Raw genomic sequence first — 23,193 nt, 5'->3', positions numbered from 1 at the left:
CTGAAGAGTTGTGATATTCAGGAATGAACCAAATCTATCGACTGGCTCATTGACATGAACCATAGGTTTGTTTTTATTTGAAGTGTGACAGTGATGAAACATTTGGATCTCAGCCTAGGCTTTACTAAAAATGGGTTTTTCAGTACAAGTAATTCTAGAAGCAGACATTCCGTAGACTTTCATGTCTCCAAACATCCCAAAAAAGTTGCAAGATTTATCGCGAGTCGCTTGTGAGAAAGTAAGTCACTAAGATAAGTTGGAAAGATACTAGATTTAGCAAGAACGTCGCCAAGTGGACAACACTGCGCTGAAGTGTGTGTGTGAAAGATAAAGATGCAAAGGCCCGCTTTACTGTGCTTCTGATTGGTTCACATTGCGCCGTGCCCTCAGTGGTTGGCTAGGTTTTGGCACGAGAATTTATGGATTGGTCTGTGATTGGTTCTTTTGGTAAGTCAATCAGAATTACTCGAACTACGGCAGGCCACGAAAAAACAAGTGTATCATTATGAAACAATACATACAGAGTAGTAAATGGGGAAATATAAGTGTGAGAAATGTCAAGTGTGCCATGAGAAAGGGTTCAATTGCGCTACTCGCACGCTCAAGCGTGATGCTTGGCAGCTCTGCAGCTAGGTCTTTAGCACAGTGAACAGTGTAGTAGATGCTGTGATAGTCTTTAACTTTAGCACAATGAACAGTGTAGTAGATGCTGTGATAGTCTTTAACTTTAGCACAATGAACAGTGTAGTAGATGCTGTGATAGTCTTTAACTTTAGCACAATCAACAGTGTAGTAGATGCTATGATAGGTCTTTAACTTTAGCACAATGAACTGTATTAGATGCTGGGACAGGTCTTTAACTTTAGCACAATGAACAGTGTATTAGATGCTGTGATAGGTATTTAACTTTAGCACAATGAACAGTGTATTAGATGCTGTGATAGGTATTTAACTTTAGCACAATGAACTGTATTAGATGCTGGGACAGGTCTTTAACTTTAGCACAATGAACAGTGTATTAGATGCTGTGATAGGTCTTTAACTTTAGCACAATGAACAGTGTATTAGATGCTGTGATAGGTATTTAACTTTAGCACAATGAACTGTATTAGATGCTGGGACAGGTCTTTAACTTTAGCACAATGAACAGTGTATTAGATGCTGTGATAGGTCTTTAACTTTAGCACAATGAACTGTATTAGAGGCTGCGATAGGTCTTTAAATTTAGCACAATGAACAGTGTAGTAGATGCTGTGATAGGCCTTTAACTTTAGCACAATCAACAGTGTCGTAACTGCTGTGATAGTTCTTTAACTTTAGCACAATGAACAGTGTCGTAACTGCTGTGATAGGTCTTTAACTTTAGCACAATGAACAGTGTATTAGATGCTGTGATAGGTCTTTAACTTTAGCACAATGAACAGTGTAGTAGATTCTGTGATAAGTCTTTAACTTTAGCACAATGAACAGTGTAGTAGATGATATGATAGGTCTTTAAATTTAGCACAATGAACAGTGTAGTAGATGTTGTGATTACCTCGCAGAGTTGTGGCTAAGTTGGAGCTGGAAGTCTTTCAAATCAGTGTCCTTGTCTTGCCAGTTGGTAGGTCTGCCCGCATTAGCATCCTTAGCTCCCTCATCTCCGGCTTGAGTGTCTCGATGCCATCACAACAGGTGAGTGCTCAGATTTGCAGCTACTTTATCGCTGCTTTCCAAACATTACAACTGACCGTTACTTTTTTAATTTACCGCACTTTAGATTTAATATTCGGAGGTGCATTGTTTGTAAACTCTTTCGGTGCTGTCTGCCATGTTGCTCTGTCGTTGTCAGTGGCAAACGAGAACGGCACTCACATGTTACGTTATCACAGAAATCTTGCAAAATTAGAACGGCCATATTTTTTATCAGATCTACTTTAATTAGTTTGTATCTTCTTTGCTCCTCAACAGGAAGGAAAAACTCAGTGCTCCTGAGGAAGTCATCTCAAGGTGGTTCACTCGGGGGCAGTATGGGCCGTGGAGGGGGTCGGGGTGCAGGAGGTCCAGGGGCAGGTGTAGGTCTGGCAGCAGGCAGTCTGGGTTCCTGTGACAGCTTACTGGTGCAGCAGATTGTCAAACACGACAGCATGCCGGCCATGCAGGACGCCATCGCAGCGGCCGCGGCAGGAAGAAGCACCGCCATTGGAAGAAGTGGCACCATGTCTCCCAGACCTCGTCCCCTCATCTGGGCACCGCTGGTTCATGCCCCCCTGCAGACAGCGGCTGCCACAAGTAACGTGGCCATCGCCCTCATGCACCAGCAGCAGCAGCTACAGCAATTGCAGCAACAGCATGCACTGGGGGGCACTTTCTTCCTGCCTTCTCCTCTTATATCACCGTCCCCCTCCTCCTCCTTCCCGCTCTCACCTCCTCGTGCCCCCATCTTGCAACCCCTTCGCCCATCAGTCAGCTCCCTCATTGGAATGATGGCAATGAGCGGGATGGGAGGTTTGTCTCCAAGAGCAGGATTCCCTGCCTCTCCTTCCACCATCGGCCCACCAGGTGGGTTTATCCCCCCACCAGGTGGGTTTATCCCCCCACCTGTGGCCAAGACAACCCCCGCTCCGGCGTCTTCTATGCCAACGTCTCTCCAACAAGGAAGGACTATTCACTACAACCTGCGCCTCCAGGCTGATCATCTTCCAGCACTTGCTGGATCTGTCACAACCCCAACAGGAGGAGGAACATCAAACCCACTCTTAAACAAGATGCAAACCTACAACCCCCCCGCTGCCCCAGGTGGCCCAGATAGCAATGCTCATGTGAACTGCCAACAGGGAGCAAAAGAAGCACTTATGCGGCATGGCGGTAACAGCTGTCAGGGTCTACCAGCATTGGGCAGGCTCACCCAGGAGGCCAGACTGATGTCTGCCTCGCAGCCCACTTTGCCTCACCGCTCTTGGGCTGGCGTGCAACCTCATCCCCCTCTCCACCGGAAGGCCTCAGGTGGAAATTTGCTCACAGCTCCTTTCCTGGTGGGGCAGTTAGCCCGAGGTGGAAGTGCGGGAATACTCACCTCTAATCCTGCAGTGCCACCTGTAGGAAATATGGCCCAAATACAGCAACAGGCCCCAGCCCCCATTCAGCCTACTATGTACACACAGTGCTTCCCTCATGTTACCCCCATGCCCACCTTCATAGCTCCACAAATGCCTTCGGCCCCTGCCACCCCCTCACCAGTGCCCACACCACCATCTTCTAATCCGATGAACTCGCAGACTCCCCAACCAAAGCCACCGTCTCGCTCCTCATCACCACCTTCTTGCTCCACCCCTCCCCTGACAGTAACAACCCCATTGTCTTTGACACCGCGCCCCAAACCGTTCGCTACCCCTTCTCCTCGCTCATCATCCCCGTCGCCGTCCTCCACTCCTCCCCCCTCCTGTGTCTCAACTCCAGTTCCCTTACCTCAAACATTTGGAGCCAAGTCCTCTCTGAGCTCCTCGCCTCCATCTCCAGCGGTCTCCACTACACCCCCACAAAGCGCACAAGTTAAAGCTTCCAACACACTGCCCGCCGCATCACCATTGTCCGGGACCAGCCCTGCAACAACCCCAGTCCCGTCACCAACTCTCACACCCAGACAAACTCCCATTGAGACATTGGCCCCACCTTTTACGCCAACCTCCAACCCTTCCCTGAGCAAATCCTCAAGTCCAACTTCTTGTCTTCAGCCTTCAGTCTTAAATGCCGCCAGGACTCCAACCCCGAGCCAAATCCCCAAACCTTCCCTCGCTCCTCCCCCTGCGAGCACAAACTCCCCCACCAAAGTCAGATTCACCGTCCATCCGGTAAAGCAAACCCTTACCCCGAGCACCACGTCCACGTTGAATCGTCCCACAATATCATCCCCGAGCTCCGTGAAGAACACCACAACACCGACTGACTGTGCTACAGCATCCGCCCACCTCCCGAAACAAATCATAACCCCAAACGCTGCCCTTACCCATCCCTCCAAAACCAATGCGCCCTCCTCCCTGGCTAAGCCCATGCAGGCTTCTACCGTCGCGCAAGCCACACACACCGCCACCCCAGCTACCAACACCTCGCCAAAAGGGGCTAAAAGGGAACCTCAGCAGTCACGAGCCAGAAAAGACTCCGAAGGGTTGAGGCACCAACTGCCGGCTAACATGTAAACATACAAAAATAAAAACAGCAGCAAGGATGTAGCTTGTGCCGGCTGACCATGACGGTACAAACAACCATTCTCCTGTGGACAACTTCATGGTGTTTGCATCCACGCTAGGATAAGATTGTCGGAGTTTGTGTGACTCGACATGCATTGGCATACCTGTCAATGGTATTTGGAGCGGCAAGGAAACAGAGGTAGAAACTTGACTCAAGGAGAGGTTAAAAAAACTTTGATTACTTCTACTGGTTAATCAAAAGAGCAATACATGTGAGACATCTTCCAATACTGTGCTAAAGTCTGAGGCCACTGCTGGATTTGTTCTTTTAATGCGCAGCAATAGTCCACAGTAGGACACAATGACATTGGTCAGGAATCCAGACTATGTCCATTTACGTCCAAAGAGAAGCGGCGTCCTGGTGAATGTATCGGTGCATTCCAGGATGCTGGGAAGTAAGAAACCCTCAAAAGCTTCAGCCCGCGTTTTATTGGTCAAGCAGAAATTCAAAAGACTGACCATGGAATTTGGTACACCTTAAAGGGGCTGAAATGCACTCATGTTAAATTTGAGTTTGGCTCGTGGAAAAATGTGGCCGCCATCAAGCTTCCTTGCCGGGGCACAGGCAGGACTTGGCAAGTAATTGTTCATAAGTCCTTGACCATTTTTCCAATATTTGTACAAGTTTGAGGATTTTAGCTTTCAGACCACAACCCGTAGGTGACACATCTACTGGTGGCTTAATGATTTGGCGACAGGTAACAAAATTGATAATAATTTGACTTATTCGGGGCGTCTGGGAGAGAAAACTTCAGGTGTCAGTTTCAGGCACTACTCACTCGTTCCTTTCGCACCATCATTTTTCTGCCTGTTCCGCAACGAGGCAGTAAAATCAACCTGGAAATGTTCCGCATTATGAGGTAGCATCAAAGGCGTAACAGAGGTGAGTTGAGTATTCCGCATTGACCAAGTTTAACAGCTGACGCTTATTACTCCGCTGGTGCGGTGAGTGTTTGATGCTTCATGCTACCTGGCTCCTGTGTCAGAGGCTCAGCCCGATCTTCTGTTTGCGGTCTGCTTTCTCTGCGTGAAAGGCGCTCCAGCTGGGACTCCCGTCTTGCTCGCCAAATCATCGTCACCAAAGTGTAACACGAGTAACAATCGGACGCATTGCAGACTGCAAAGTTGATCCACTTGTGAATAAGTAGAAGTACACGTAGGTACACACAAACTGCAGTTTTGTTTAGTCCCACCTGTGTGTGTTTTTGTGCGTGTGGTCTAGTTTTGATTCTCACTGCTCTGCTGTGCACTGTGGCTTTCTATCCTGCATACACAGTGGGGACCCGTTTAGGTCGACAACACGTCCATGTTGACCCACTCATCAAGTCCTGAGTCACCGTGTTCTTATTATTACTTAAAAATGCCCGCTCGAGTCGACGTTCATGGTGGGTTATTTTGCATACCTGTCATCCCTCCCGTTTTCACCTGGAAACTCCCGTATGTTGACCTTCTTTTATGCCGACTTCCTGTTCCTGCCCCCCCCCACGCCCCCACGCCCGACATTTTTTCCCTCCGTTAAAAACAATCTTTTCTTGTACTGCCGGCTTCCGGTCCACTTGCCTCATCTGGGTAAACATGGGTGTAACACACACGGTGCAGCCTGTAAAATGTCAGACCTTCAAAACAAAAGTATGGCTGTAAACATGGGCAACACGTAGCATGCAGCCTGTAAAGGAATCAGCCCTTCAAAATAAAAGCGCCGCTGAAAAAAAGAATCATAATGAAATGGATAATGAATAATGTCAACAAGTAGCTGTAGGTTGAAAACTTATGAGCAATGGCCAACTTGAGTTATGTCAACAACCACTTATGTCGACAACCACTTATGTCAACAACCACTTATGTCAACAACACCTTATGTCAAGAACTACTTATGTCAACAACAACTTATGTCAACAACCATTTATGTCGACAACCACTTATGTCAACACTTATTTATGTCAACAACCACTTATGTACACAACCACTTATGTCGACAACCACTTACGTCAACAACCACTTATGTCAACAACCACTTATGTCAACAACCACGTATGTCAACACTTATTTATGTCAACAACCACTTATGTCGACAACCACTTACATCAACAACCACTTATGTCGATAACCACTTATGTCAACAACCACTTATGTCAACAACCACTTATGTCAACACTTATTTATGTCAACAACCACTTGTGTCGACAACCACTTACGTCAACAACCACTTATGTCGACAACCACTTATGTCGACAACCACGTATGTCAACAACCACTTATGTCAACACTTATTTATGTCAACAACCATTTATGTCGACAACCACTTATGTCAACAACCACTTATGTCAATAATGACTTATGTCATAAACCATTTATGTCGACAACCACTTATGTCAACAACTATCCATGTCAACAACCACTTAGGTCATAAACCACTTAAGTCGACAACCACTTATGTAAACAATTACTTATGTCAAGAACACCTTATGTCAACAACCACTTGTGTCAACAACACCTTATGTCAACAACCACTTGTGTCGACAACACCTTATGTCAACAACACCTTATGTCGACAACCACATATGTACACAACACCTTATGTCAACAACCTTTTGTGTCGACAATCACTAGTGTCAACAACGACTTATGTCAACAACGACTTATGTCAACAACCACTTATGTCAACAACACCTGATGTCAACAACCACTTATTCAACAATTATCTATGTCAACAACCACTTAGGTCAACAACCACTTATGTCAACAATTACTTTTGTCAAGAACATCTTATGTCAACAACCACTTGTGTCAACAACACCTTATGTCAACAACCACTTATGTCAACAACACCTTATGTCAACAACCACGTATGTCAACAACACCTTATGTCAACAACCTTTTATGTCGACAATCACTTATGTCAACAACTACTTATGTCAACAACAACTTATGTCAACAACGGCTTATGTCAACAACCATTTATGTCGACAACCACTTATGTCAACAACCACTTATGTCAACACTTAGTTATGTCAATAACCACTTATATCGACAACCACTTCTGTCAACAACAACTTCTGCCAACAACCACTTATGTCAACAACTATTTATGTCGACAACCACTTCTGTCAACAACCACTTATGTCAACAACCACTTACATGTATCTCAACAACCACTTATGTCGACAACCACTTATGTCAACAACCATTTGTGTCGACAATACCTTATGTCAACACCCAGTCATGTCAACAACCACTTGTGTCGATAACACCTTATGTCAACAAAGACTTATGTCAACAACCATTTATGTCGACAACAACTAGTGTCAACAACCACTTCTATCAACAACCTCTTATGTCAACAACCACTTCTGTCAACAACCACTTATGCCAACAACCACTTATGTCAACAACCATTTATGTCGACAACCACTTCTGTCAACAACCTCTTATGTCAACAACCACTTATGGCAACAACTATGTATGTCAACAACCACTTATGTCAACAACCACTTATGTCAACAACCACTTACATGTATCTCAACAACCACTTATGTCGACAACCACTTATGTCAACAACCATTTGTGTCGACAACACCTTATGTCAACACCCAGTCATGTCAACAACCACTTGTGTCGACAACACCTTATGTCAACAAAGACTTATGTCAACAACCATTTATGTCGACAACATCTTATGTCAACAACCACTTATGTCAACAACCACGTATGTCAACAACCACTTATGTCAACAACCATTTATGTCGACAACCACTTATGTCAACAACCATTTATGTCGACAACATCTTATGTCAACAACCACTTATGTCAACAACCACGTATGTCAACAACCAGTCATGTCAACAACTACTTATGTCGACAACAACTTATGTCAACAACCACTTATGTCAATACTTATTTATGTCAACAACCATTTATTTGGACAACCACTTATGTCAACAACCACTTAGGTCAACAGCCACTTATGTCAACAACCACTTGAGTCAACAAGTACTTATGTCAACAACGATTTATGTCGACAACCACTTATGTCAACAACCACTCATGTCAACAACCACTTATGTCAACAGCCATTTATGTAGACAACCACATATGTAAACAACCACTTATGTCAACAACCACTTATGTCAACAACCACTCATGTCAACAATCAGATATGTAAACAACAACTTATGTCAACAACCACGTATGTAAACAACCACTTATGTCAACAATCACTTATGTCAACAACCACGTATGTAAACAACCACTTATGTCAACAATCACTTATGTCAACAACCATGTATGTAAACAACCACTTATGTCAACAATCACTTATGTCAAAAACCATGTATGTAAACAACCACTTATGTCAACAACCACGTATGTAAACAACCACTTATGTCAACAACCACTTATGTCAACAACCATGTATGTAAACAACCACTTATGTCAACAATCACTTATGTCAACAACCACGTATGTAAACAACCACTTATGTCAACAATCACTTATGTCAACAACAATGTATGTAAACAACCACTTATGTCAACAATCACTTATGTCAACAACCACGTATGTAAACAACCACTTATGTCAACAATCACTTATGTCAACAACCACGTATGTAGACAACCACTTATGTCAACAGCCATTTATGTAGACAACCACTTATGTCAACAACCATGTATGTAAACAACCACTTATGTCAACAACCACTTATGTCAGCCAGTCTGAGGGTGTCGACTGAAGCGGGTTCCACTCTCATGTAAATAAAGGTTCCATCAGCCATGTTGCTTCCTTCCTTGTTTGTCCCGCCTTCTTCTCCTTGCACCTCATTACACAGCACTAATGCTAATGCTAATGCTAATGCTAACGCTGGCTCTGCTCTGCACATGCTTGATGTTAGCGTGCTAGCAACAATGAGACCATGATGCCTAGATGATATATAATATCTATATTTATTTATTTAAGGACCAAATGTTTTATTTTCTATTCATCACAGCTTTAGCTTTTGAATGGAGAGCAAACAATGTCAACAGGAAGTGGAGTGATGATGTTGTCGTGTGTGTGGATGTCAAAATAAAAGCCGCCTAAGATAAATGTTGGCTTTATTTTTGTCTTCTTTTTATTCAATTTCATTTCATTTTGGGTTTATTCTCAATCGTCACCTGACCACACTGTGAGTGTGTGTGTGTGTGTGTGTGTGTCCATCCATTTTCTACTGCTTGTCCCTTGTGCTGGAGCCTATCCCAGCTGCATTGGGGCGGAAGACGGGGTACACCTTGGACAAGTCGCCACCTCATCACAGGGCCAACACAGATAGACAGACAACATTCACACTCACATTCACACACTAGGGACCATTTAGTGCTGCCAATCAACCTATCCCCAGGTGCATGTCTTTGGAGGTGGGAGGGGCCTATCCCCAGGTGCATGTCTTCGGAGGTGGGAGGGGCCTATCCCCAGGTGCATGTTTTCGGAGGTGGGAGGGGCCTATCCCCAGGTGCATGTCTTCGGAGGTGGGAGGGGACTATCCCCAGGTGCATGTCTTTGGAGGTGGGAGGGGCCTATCCCCAGGAGCATGTCTTCGGAGGTGGGAGGGGCCTATCCCCTGGTGCATGTCTTCGGAGGTGGGAGGGGACTATCCCCAGGTGCATGTCTTCGGAGGTGGGAGGGGCCTATCCCCAGGTGCATGTCTTCGGAGGTGGGAGGGGACTATCCCCAGGTGCATGTCTTTGGAGGTGGGAGGGGCCTATCCCCAGGAGCATGTCTTCGGAGGTGGGAGGGGCCTATCCCCAGGTGCATGTCTTTGGAGGTGGGAGGGGCCTATCCCCAGGTGCATGTCTTCGGAGGTGGGAGGGGCCTATCCCCAGGTGCATGTCTTTGGAGGTGGGAGGAAGCCGGAGTACCCGGAGGGAACCCACACAATATATTTGTATTTATTTAATTGTTTTTGTGTTTGGTTACACTCAGTTTATTGTTATTGTTTTAGTTACACTCTTTATTTATCAATTTTTTACTTTACTCACACACATTTCTTATTTTATTATATCATTATTTTGTTTTATTACAATAATTATTGTGTTCATTTTTTTAATTACCCGTTTTATTTTGTTTTATTTTAATATAATTGTTTTAGTTACATTCATTGTTCATTTTATTTTGTTTTATTTTGATGTTTTACTTATACTTGTTTTTTTTTACTCACACTCATCATTTAATAAATGTTATTATTATTTTTAGTTACACTTGTTATTTATTTCATGGGATTTTATTTTATTTTTAATTCTTTAGTTAAACTCTTTTATATTGTTTTATTTATTTTGTTTTTATTTTACTTACACTCATAATTATTTTAAATGTATTCTCATTTTGCTTAGTTGCACTCATTATTGTGAGGATTTTTTTTGGTTGTGCTTATTGTTTATTTTATTTGATCATATTTTTTAGTTACACTCATTATTTATGTCATGTGATTTTGTTTTATTTAGATTTTTTTTAGTTGCACTCAAATTTTTTTTATTTTTTTTTATTTTTAGTTATACTTTTTTTTAAACTTACACTCATTTATTTAATTGTATTATTTTTAGTGACACTCTTTACTTATTTCATGTGATTTTATTTTATTTTAAATATTTTACTGAAATCTTTTTTTCCCTTACATTCCTTATTCATTCATTATGTTTTTATTTGTATATATATATATATATATATATATATATATATATATATATATATATATATATATATATATATATATATATATATATATATATATATATATATATATATATATATACTAGGGCTGGGAATCTTTGGGTGTCCCACGATTCGATTCAAAATCGATTCTTGGGGTCACGATTAAATTCAAAATCGATTTTTTTTTTCAATTCAACACGATTCTCGATTCAAAAACGATTTTTTTTAAAAAAAAAAAAAAAAAAAAAAATTTAATTTTTTTTTAAATGAAAACAATACACAACAATACCATAATAATGCAATACAATTTCAAAACAAAACCCGACCCAGCAACATTCAGAATAGCAATAAACAGAGCAATTGAGGAGACACAAACATGACACGGAACAATCTAAAAGTAGTGAGACAAAAATTAATATTATTATGAACAACAGCATCAATATTAGTAACAATTTCAACATAGCAGTGATTAAAAATCCCTCATTGATATTATCATTACAAACATTAATAATAAAAAAATACAAAAAATGAACAATAGTGTCACAGTGGCTTACACTTGCATCGCATCTCATAAACTAAATGTCTAATGATAATGTCAATGAGGGATTTTTCATCACTGCTATGTTGAAATTGTAACCAATATTGATACTGTTGTTGATAATATTCATTTTTGTTTCACTACTTTTGGTTTGCTCTGTGTGGTGTTTGTGTCTCCTCTCAATTGCTCTGTTTATTGCAAACCAAACCCGACCCAGCAGATTATTGTTGCTGGGTCGGGTTTGGTTTTGGAATTGGATTGCATTGTTATGGTATTGCTGTGTATTGTTTTGTTAGATTGATTAATTAAAAAATTAAAAAAAAAAAAAAATAATAATAATAATAATAATAATAATAATAATAATAAAATAAAAAAATCGATTTTTTTTTTTAAAAATGAGAATCGATTCTGAATCGCACAACGTGAGAATCGCGATTCGAATTCGAATCGATTTTTTCCCACACCCCTAATATATACATATGTATTTTTTTAGTTACATTTGTTATTCATTTCATTGTATTATTATCTTGTTTAGTTACACTCATTATTGTGTTTACTTTTAGTTACGCTTATTATTCATATACATATAATTATTTTAGTTACACTTATTTACTTTATGAGATCTTGTTTCATTTTGATTTCTTTAGTTACAGTCATTATTTTATTTATTCTTATTTTTAATCTTGTTTTACTTACCCTCAATATTTATTTAAATGTATTATTATTATTATTATTATCTCGTTTCCCTCAATATCTATTTTGTGTGATTTTATTTTATTAAAATTTCTTTAGATTAACTGTTTTTTATTTAATTTTACCTAAACCCAATATTTATTTAATGTCATTATTTATATACTCACACTCATTATTTATTTGTATTTTTTAAATTTAACTTATTTGATTTAACGCAGCAAAAAAAGGTCAACCTCCATACCTGCAGTGAGCAAGTCTGACCACAAGATGGAGACATAACAACACAACACAGGACGGATCTGTCTCTCAGTGTTTAAACAAGTCGCACAAATGTATCGATTATGTATCGATTATGTCCGTCATCATTTCATTTTTACTCATCAAAACGTTGTTTCTTGTGTAGAAAGAAGAAGCAGAAACAACATGTAACAATATAATCCAGTAGCTCAGACCTACTTCCTGTTACTGTCTGCAACGCAAAGCCTTTTGTAATGTAGTGTTGTAACATGTACTTCCTCGTTGACATGTATTGATATACCAATTGAAGACTTATTGATCCGGGGTAAAATAATGAAGAACCTATGTTCATGTGCAACGCTGACCTAGCAAAGAGGCAGCATTTGTCGATGTTAGAGATGTTGAAGTGTGATGATAATCTCTCAAAAATAATGAGCGCTCTAGATGGCTCTCAGCAGTTAATTAATGTTGTTAACGTGCGAGGGTAAATATGTTGGAAGATAAATGAACGTTTGGAGTGTTAAACATACGCGGAGAATGTCTGCAACTTGTGGACAGGCAGCCTTCTTTTTCTCATCCAATCCACTTTATTTGTATCGCACATTTAAACTACAAAAATGTTTCCAAAGTGCTGCACAACGATATTAAAAACAATATTCAAATATTATCCTTAGCTCCACCAATGACTGAATAAAAACAAAAATCAATAAATATACAAAGAGTATAAAAATAAATATGATTAAAAACGATTTTAAAGGGTAAAACCAATGAAAACAATAAATAGAAATCAAAATGTAAAAACCCAGAGGCGCACACAACTCACGCAGTGTTAAAAGCCAGAGAAGAACAGTGGGAGACTTAAAAGAGTCCACTGTGGGAGCAGTTGCAACATGGAGGGGCAGAATGTTCCAGAGCTTAGGCCCTGTCTCCCCTGGTTTTAAGTCTGGTCTTGGGCACCAGGAGCTGGCTCCCAGACCTCAGGAGTGTACATTTGGATGAGGTCTGAGATATAATGAGGTGCAAGTCCATGCAAGGCTTTAAAATATAATAATAATAATAATAGATTTTATTTGTAAAAATGTGTATATATATATATATATATATATATATATATATATATATATATATATATATATATATATATATATATATATATATATATATATATATATATATATGAGATATATATATTCACATATATATATATATATATATATATATATATATATATATATATATATATATATATATATATATATATATATATATATATATATATATATATATATATTTATTTTTTCTATTTAAATTATTATTATTTTTTATTGATTTTTTAAAATGTATTATTATATAAGTGTTTTTTTAAAATTATGAATGGATTTACTTTCAGGATGAATAAAAAAATATATGCAGTGTATATAAAATAAAAATAAAATATATATATACATACATACAAAAATATCCATCCATCCATTTTCTACCGCTTATATATATATATATATATATATATATATATATATATATATATATATATATATATATATATATATATATATATATATATATATATTTATTTTTTTAATTTTTTTTAATTTTTAATTTTTGTTTTTTAAAACATTTTTTAATTATGAATGGATTTACTTTCGGGATGAATAAAAAATATACACACACACAAACACATGCGCACACAAACACACACACACACACACACACATATATATATATATATATATACATATATATATATATATATATATATATATATATATATATATATATATATATATATATATATATATATATATATATATATATATATATATATATATATATATATATATATATACAGTATATGTGTGTGTGTGTGTATATATATATATATATATAATTTAAAATATATATATATATATATATATTGATATATATATTCATTTTTTATTTTTTTTTTTAATATGAATGGATTTACTTTCAGGATGAATAAAAAAAATATATATATATAAAATTTAAAATAAATACAAAAAAATATATAAATACATACAAATATATATAAATACATACATATATAAATAAATAAATAAAAAAAAATATATATATATATATATATATATACACATACATACACAGTATATGTATGTATTTATATATACATATATGTATATATTTGTGTTATTGTTATTGTTTAATCTGATTCCATGATCAACAAATCCCCCAAAATCGTTCAATGATCTCAAATAAATCGATATCAAAGGTATCGATCATATTGCTTATAATGAATCACTTGTTATCGAGTCGACATCACAATTGGCAGTATCGCCCACCTCTAACGCGGACACGCAGGGGGAAGGGGGGCGGAGCCTCAATCCCGCCCACCTGTCGTCTTCCCGACACCGACCTATCGGCACCTTCCCGCCCGGCCTTCCCCTCCTCTGGCCCGGAGGGGGGGACCTGCCCTCACCCGCGCCGACACCACCGGAGCTCCGTCAGCCAATGAGCGGCCGCTGGAGCTTTAAGTAGGCCAAGCCGCTTCCGGGTTCTTTGAAGGAGGACTCGGACTGGACCGGAGCTCTTAGACCGGCACAAGTTGGGGGGGGGGAAACAAAAACAACAACAACAACAACAACAGCAACGCGTGGACAGGAAGACGCTTTTTATTTACATGTTGTTCTTCAAAATCGAGCGGATTATACTTTTTGGAAGAGGCGGGGTTAAAGTGGGCTCGGAGGCTCGACGCCAACCCGGAAGTGAAGGCGTCTGGTGGGCGGCACAGGACAGGTGATACAGGTGAGTGCTGCCCTTTAACCTTTAACCCTTTATCTACATGCATGTATGTACACTGTCAGCGGGGTCACGGCAGGACGTCGCGTGTCTGATGTGAGCGGGGTCGACTACCCATCACAGCGCCGATATCAACTACCGGCATCAGTGGGTTTTGTGTGTGTGTGTGATGTGTGTGTGTGACGTGTGTGTGTGTGTGTGTGTGTGTGTGTGTGTGTGTGTGTGTGTGTGTGTGTGTGTGTGTGTGTGTGTGTGTGTGTGTGTGTGTGTGTGTGTGTGTGTGTGTGTGTGTGTGTGTGTGTGAGAGAGATTAGAGAGGTAAGATGTACCTGCTGACTCGCCCCTCTGACAGACCGGACCAACTAGCTCAACGAGCTTGGGTTTGGTTTCCCCTGTATTGGACACACAAACACACACACACACACACACACACACACACACACACACACACACACACACACACACACTTGTATGTGTTACCTTCATGAGAAAAAAGCCTCCCTCTTTAGGACCAGCCTTTCTAAAGAAGTGTATTTACAAGATGAATAATATATACATACTATGCACATATAAACAAGCTTGTTGTGAAAAATGAGTTGCAATTTCACGAGAAAAACTTAGAATGTTGTCAGTATTATAATAAAAGTCCTCATTTTACTCAACGCAAGTCAAAGTTGGACAAGAAAAAGTGAGCATTGGTGCAATATTGTGATAAAAGTTGGACTTTCACTCGATAACAGTCGCAGTTTTACGAGAAAAGCTTAACATTTTGGCAATTTTATGAAAAGAGTCGGCGTTTTACTCGACAAAAGTCACAATTTTGTAAGAAAACTTTAAAATGTTGGCAATATTATAATAATAATCGGAATTTTACTTGGCAAAATGATGAGAAAAGTCATCATTTTACTCAACAAATGTCACTATTTTACTAGAACAACAAACAAATTGGCAATATTGTGATAAAAGTCTGAATTTTATATGACAAATGTCACCGTTTTGCATCAAAAAGTGATACTTTTACATTAAAAAAGTCATAATTTTAGGAGAAAATATTGCAATATTACAAAAACAGAAGGAATATGAACAAAGTCGACACATTGTGAGAAAAAGACTGCTTTTATTTTTTTTAATTTAATGTTTTATTTGTAATTGGTTTTTAATCTTCATTCTTTACTTCAAGTTATTACAGTATGTCTATATACATATTTATTTATTTTTTCAAATTCATTTTGGCCATAGGGGGCACATTTCAATTTTTTACACACACTTGTTATTTCATATGTTGACCAGAGGGGGAGCACTTCAAATGTCGACACACACTTGTTATTTCATATGTTGACCAGAGGGGGAGCACTTCAAATGTTGACACACACTTGTTATTTCACATGTTGACCAGAAGGGGAGCACTTCAAATGTCGACACACACTTGTTATTTCATATGTTGACCAGAGGGGGAGCACTTCAAATGTTGACACACACTTGTTATTTCACATGTTGTCCAGAGGGGGAGCACTTCAAATGTTCACACACACTTGTTATTTCATATGTTGGCCAGAGGGGGAGCACTTCAAATGTCGACACACACTTGTTATTTCACATGTTGACCAGAGGGGGAGCACTTCAAATGTTGACACACACTTGTTATTTCACATGTTGACCAGAGGGGGAGCACTTCAAATGTCGACACACACTTGTTATTTCATATGTTGACCAGAGGGGGAGCACTTCAAATGTTGACACACACTTGTTATTTCATATGTTGACCAGAGGGGGAGCACTTCAAATGTCGACACACACTTGTTATTTCATATGTTGACCAGAGGGGGAGCACTTCAAATGTCGACACACACTTGTTATTTCATATGTTGACCAGAGGGGGAGCACTTCAAATGTCGACACACACTTGTTATTTCACATGTTGACCAGAGGGGGAGCACTTCAAATGTTGACACACACTTGTTATTTCATATGTTGTCCAGAGGGGGAGCACTTCAAATGCTGGCACACACTTGTTATTTCATATGTTGTCCAGAGTGGGAGCACTTCAAATGCTGGCACACACTTGTTATTTCATATGTTGACCAGAGGGGGAGCACCTCAAATGTTGGCACACACTTGTTATTTCATATGTTGACCAGAGGGGGAGCACCTCAAATGTTGGCACACACTTGTTATTTCATATGTTGACCAGAGGGGGAGCACTTCAAATGTCGACACACACTTGTTATTTCATATGTTGACCAGAGGGGGAGCACTTTTAAAAGTGATGTGAAAAATGCCTCCTTTTTGGAAAGTTCTTCGGCCGAGTCGGCGACAACAAGACAGCGTGTTCGATATCATTCTCCAAAATAAAAGCTTACATTGCTGATGCTTTGTGATTTTGGTGGAAGTGATACAATGGAACACGTTTCAGTCGACAAGTGGAAACTCGGTGAGTCCTGTTGACTAATGTGCCCGCTTAGGTCGACAGCGAACCGCAGTACAGCTCAAGTTTTGATACCCAAATGGGACGGGTGTTGTTGATAGGGGTCGCAGTGTGTTCATTTGTGTGTGATATCATGTGCGATACAAGCAGTCTCGCAGTGTGTTCACTTGTGTGTGTGATATCATGTGCGATGCAAGCAGTCTTGCAGTTTGTTCACTTGTGTGTGATATCATGTGCGATACAAGCAGTCTTGCAGTGTGTTCACTTGTGTGTGTGATATCATGTGCGATGCAAGCAGTCTTGCAGTTTGTTCACTTGTGTGTGATATCATGTGCGATACAATCAGTATTGCAGTGTTTTTACTTGTGCGTGATATCAAGTGCGATACAAGTAGTCTTGCAGCATGTTCACTTGTGTGTGATATCATGTGCAATACAAGCAATCTTGCAGCGTGTTGACTTGTGTGTGATATCATGTGCGATACAAGCAGTCTTGCAGCATGTTTACTCGTGTGTGGTATCATGTGTGATACAATTAGTCCCGCAGTGTTTACTTGTGTGTGATATCATGTGTGATACAAGCGGTCCTGCAGTGTGTTTATTTGGTTGTGATATCATGTGTGATCCAAGCAGTCCTGCAGTGCATTTACTTGTGCGTGATATCATGTGCGATACAAGTAGTCTTGCAGCATCTTTACTTGTGTGTGATATCATGTGCGATACAAGCACTCTTGCAGCATATTTACTTCTGTGTGATATCATGTGCGATACAAGTGGTCCTGCAGTGTTTACTTGTGTGTGATATCATGTGCGATACAAGCGGTCCTGCAGCGTGTGTATTTGTGTGTGATATCATGTGCGATACAAGCGGTCCTGCAGTGTGTTTACTTGTGTGTGATATCATGTGCAATACAAGTAATCTTGCAGCGTGTTTACTTGTGTGTGATATGTGCGATATAAGTAATCTTGCAGCGTGTTTACTTGTGTGTGATATCATGTGCGATACAAGTAATCTTGCAGCGTGTTTACTTGTGTGTGGTGTCATGTGCGAAGAAAAAGATGAAGAGTTAGAAACGTTCTAGAAGGTAACAAAAGAAAAGAGAAGGTGCTAAAAAGATGAAGAGTTAGTAACGGTCTAGAAGGTAACAAAAGAAAAGAGAAGGTGCTAAAAAGATGAAGAGTTAGTAACGTTCTAGAAGGTAACAAAAGAAAAGAGAAGGTGCTGAAAAGATGAAGAGTTAGTAACGTTCTAGAAGGTAACAAAAGACAAGAGAAGGTGCTAAAAGATGAGATGAAGAGTTAGTAACATTCTAGAAGGTAACAAAAGAAAAGAGAAGGTGCTAAAAAGATGAAGAGTTAGTAACGTTCTAGAAGGTAACAAAAGAAAAGAGAAGGTGCTAAAAAGATGAAGAGTTAGTAACGTTCTAGAAGGTAACAAAAGAAAAGAGAAGGTGCTCAAAAGATGAAGAGTTAGTAAGGTTCTAGAAGGTAACAAAAGAAAAGAGAAGGTGCTAAAAAGATGAAGAGTTAGTAACGTTCTAGAAGGTAACAAAAGAAAAGAGAAGGTGCTAAAAAGATGAAGAGTTAGTAACGTTCTAGAAGGTAACAAAAGAAAAGAGATTGTGCTAAAAAGATGAAGATTTAGTAACGTTCTAGAAGGTAACAAAAGAAAAGAGAAGGTGCTAAAAGATGAAGAGTTAGTAACGTTCTAGAAGGTAACAAAAGAAAAGAGAAGGTGCTAAAAAGATGAAGAGTTAGTAACGTTCTAGAAGGTAACAAAAGAAAAGAGAAGGTGCTAAAAAGATGAAGAGTTAGTAACGTTCTAGAAGGTAACAAAAGAAAAGAGAAGGTGCTCAAAAGATGAAGAGTTAGTAAGGTTCTAGAAGGTAACAAAAGAAAAGAGAAGGTGCTAAAAAGATGAAGAGTTAGTAACGTTCTAGAAGGTAACAAAAGAAAAGAGAAGGTGCTAAAAAGATGAAGAGTTAGTAAGGTTCTAGAAGGTAACAAAAGAAAAGAGATTGTGCTAAAAAGATGAAGATTTAGTAACGTTCTAGAAGGTAACAAAAGAAAAGAGAAGGTGCTAAAAGATGAAGAGTCAGTAATGTTCTAGAAGGTAACAAAAGAAAAGAGAAGGTGCTAAAAAGATGAAGAGTTAGTAACGTTCTAGAAGGTAACAAAAGAAAAGAGAAGGTGCTAAAAAGATGAAGAGTTAGTAACGGTCTAGAAGGTAACAAAAGAAAAGAGAAGGTGCTAAAAAGATGAAGAGTTAGTAACGTTCTAGAAGGTAACACAAGAAAAGAGAAGGTGCTAAAAAGATGAAGAGTTAGTAACGTTCTAGAAGGTAACAAAAGAAAAGAGAAGGTGCTAAAAGATGAGATGAAGAGTTAGTAACGTTCTAGAAGGTAACAAAAGAAAAGAGAAGGTGCTAAAAGATGAAGAGTTAGTAACGTTCTAGAAGGTAACAAAAGAAAAGAGAAGGTGCTAAAAAGATGAAGAGTTAGTAACGTTCTAGAAGGTAACAAAAGAAAAGAGAAGGTGCTAAAAACATGAAGAGTTAGTAACATTCTAGAAGGTAACAAAAGAAAAGAGAAGGTGCTAAAAAGATGAAGACTTAGTAAGTTCTAGAAGGTAGCAAAAGAAAAGAGAAGGTGCTAAAAAGATGAAGAGTTAGTAACGTTCTAGAAGGTAACAAAAGAAAAGAGAAGGTGCTAAAAGATGAGATGAAGAGTTAGTAACGTTCTAGAAGGTAACAAGAAAAGAGTAGGTGCTAAAAGATGAGATGAAGAGTTAGTAACGTTCTAGAAGGTAACAAAAGAAAAGAGAAGGTGCTAAAAAGATGAAGAGTTAGTAACGTTCTAGAAGGTAACAAAAGAAAAGAGAAGGTGCTAAAAAGATGAAGAGTTAGTAATGGTCTAGAAGGTAGCAAAAGAAAAGAGAAGGTGCTAAAAAGATGAAGAGTTAGTAACGTTCTAGAAGGTAACAAAAGAAAAGAGAAGGTGCTAAAAGATGAGATGAAGAGTTAGTAATGTTCTAGAAGGTAACAAAAGAAAAGAGAAGGTGCTAAAAAGATGAAGAGTTAGTAACGTTCTAGAAGGTAACAAAAGAAAAGAGAAGGTGCTAAAAAGATGAAGAGTTAGTAACGTTCTAGAAGGTAACAAAAGAAAAGAGAAGGTGCTCAAAAGATGAAGAGTTAGTAATGTTCTAGAAGGTAACAAAAGAAAAGAGAAGGTGCTAAAAAGATGAAGAGTTAGTAACGTTCTAGAAGGTAACAAAAGAAAAGAGAAGGTGCTCAAAAGATGAAGAGTTAGTAATGTTCTAGAAGGTAACAAAAGAAAAGAGAAGGTGCTAAAAAGATGAAGAGTTAGTAAGGTCCTAGAAGGTAACAAAAGAAAAGAGAAGGTGCTAAAAAGATGAAGAGTTAGTAACGTTCTAGAAGGTAACAAAAGAAAAGAGAAGGTGCTAAAAAGATGAAGAGTTAGTAACGTTCTAGAAGGTAACAAAAGAAAAGGGAAGGTGCTAAAAAGATGAAGAGTTAGTAAGGTTCTAGAAGGTAACAAGAGTTACAGCCTAGAACTAATCTGCGTCAGAAAGTATTTGATCTAAAAACAAAAAACAAAAACAAATATTTATCTTTTTAGACTGAATACATTTCTTCTTTCCATCGCGGACAGAAATAACTACTTTTTTTAATATTAAACTAAGTGTTTTACATTGTTAATATTATATATTATGATGACATTGTTATTATTATGATGACATTGTTAATATTCTATATTATGATGATAATTTTATTATTTTATATTATGATGACATTGTTATTATTATGATGACATTGTTAATATTCTATATTATGATGACATTGTTATTATTATGATGACATTGTTAATATTGTATATTATGATGACATTGTTATTATTATGATGACATTGTTAATATTCTATATTATGATGACAATTTTATTATTTTATATTATGATGACATTGTTATTATTCTATATTATGATGACAATTTTATTATTTTATATTATGATGACATTATTATTCTATATTATGATGACAATTTTATTATTTTATATTATGATGACATTGTTATTATTATGATGACAATTTTATTATTTTATATTATGATGACATTGTTATTATTCTATATTATGATGACAATTTTATTATTTTATATTATGATGACATTGTTATTATTATGATGACATTGTTATTATTCTATATTATGATGACAATTTTATTATTTTATATTATGATGACGTTGTTATTATTCTATATTATAATGACATTGTTATTATTATGATGACATTGTTATTATTCTATATTATGATGACATTGTTAATATTCTATATTATGATGACATTGTTATTATTCTATATTATTATGACATTGTTATTATTTTATATTATGATAACATTGTTAATATTCTATATTATTATGACATTGTTATTATTCTATATTATGATGACATTGTTAATATTCTTTATTATGATGACATAGTTAATATTCTATATTATTATGACATTGTTATTATTCTATATTATGATGACATTGTTAATATTCTATATTATGATGACATTGTTATTATTCTATATTATGATGACATTGTTAATATTCTATATTACGATGACATAGTTAATATTCTATATTATGATGACATTGTTAATATTCTATATTACGATGACATAGTTAATATTCTATATTATGATGACATTGTTAATATTCTATATTATGATGACATTGTTAATATTCTATATTATGATGACATTGTTAAAATTCTATATTATAATGACATTGTTATTATTATATATTGTGATGACATTGTTAATATTCTATATTATAATGACATTGTTATTATTATATATTATGATGACATTGTTAATATTCTATATTATGATGACATTCATTGGTCTTTATTATTATCAGTATTGATAATAACTCTGCAAGTGGCGTTAAAAAGCCTGAAACTAGATTGGCTGACACCCTCAGGCCCCGCCTCCTTTCACATTCCATCGTCATCATCATCGTCGTCATCATCATCTTCATCATCATCAGCACACACTTGATCTTCTGTGTAGCACAGCTGGAAGAAGAGTGTGTGTTGATGATTATCTGTTAACATGCAGGATGTGCTTCCCTTTTTTAGTCTTGTAACACACACACACACACACACAACCCTGCTAAAGTTACTGATGCATCACACGTGTGTGCGTGTGTGTGTGTGTGTGTGTGTGTGTGTGTGTGTGTGTGTGTGTGTGTGTGTGTGTGTGTGTGTGTGTGTGTGTGTGTGTGTGTGTGTGTGTGTGTGTGTGTGTGTGTGTGTGTGTGTGTGTGTGTGTGTGTCCACCAGTCTTGTCACCTATTGTACGCATGGATTTTATACACACCCTTCCTATAAATACAAGATTTAAAAGTAATATTATAGTTTATATATATATATATATATATATATATATATATATATATATATATATATCTATATATATATATATATATATATATATATATATATATATATATATATATATATATATACTCTGTGTCTGTATATTTGTGGATCATTGACATGAACGATGAGGTTTGTTTTTCTTTGAAGCGAGACCGTGATGACACGTTGACA

The 23,193-nt window shown here is 37.6% G+C and overlaps 1 protein-coding gene across 1 annotated transcript in view; it reads left to right on the top strand.

Moving 5' to 3' along the window:
• LOC133660495 (potassium/sodium hyperpolarization-activated cyclic nucleotide-gated channel 3-like) overlaps positions 1-5,630 on the top strand; it is a 51,303-nt gene extending 45,673 nt beyond the window's left edge. Inside the window, exons 9-10 of the mRNA XM_062064033.1 lie at positions 1,951-3,881; positions 3,975-5,630. Of these exons, the coding sequence (XP_061920017.1) occupies positions 1,951-3,881; positions 3,975-4,175 (2,132 nt within the window). The 3' untranslated portion in view covers positions 4,176-5,630. The remainder of the gene's footprint in view (positions 1-1,950; positions 3,882-3,974) is intronic.
• Positions 5,631-23,193: the final 17,563 nt, after the last annotated feature.

This window comes from Entelurus aequoreus, linkage group LG11 (genome assembly GCF_033978785.1).
Source record: "Entelurus aequoreus isolate RoL-2023_Sb linkage group LG11, RoL_Eaeq_v1.1, whole genome shotgun sequence".
Classification (NCBI taxonomy): domain Eukaryota; kingdom Metazoa; phylum Chordata; class Actinopteri; order Syngnathiformes; family Syngnathidae; genus Entelurus; species Entelurus aequoreus.
The sequence above is the reverse complement of the archived record's forward strand: the minus strand, read 5'-3'. Positions and strand labels throughout refer to the sequence as shown.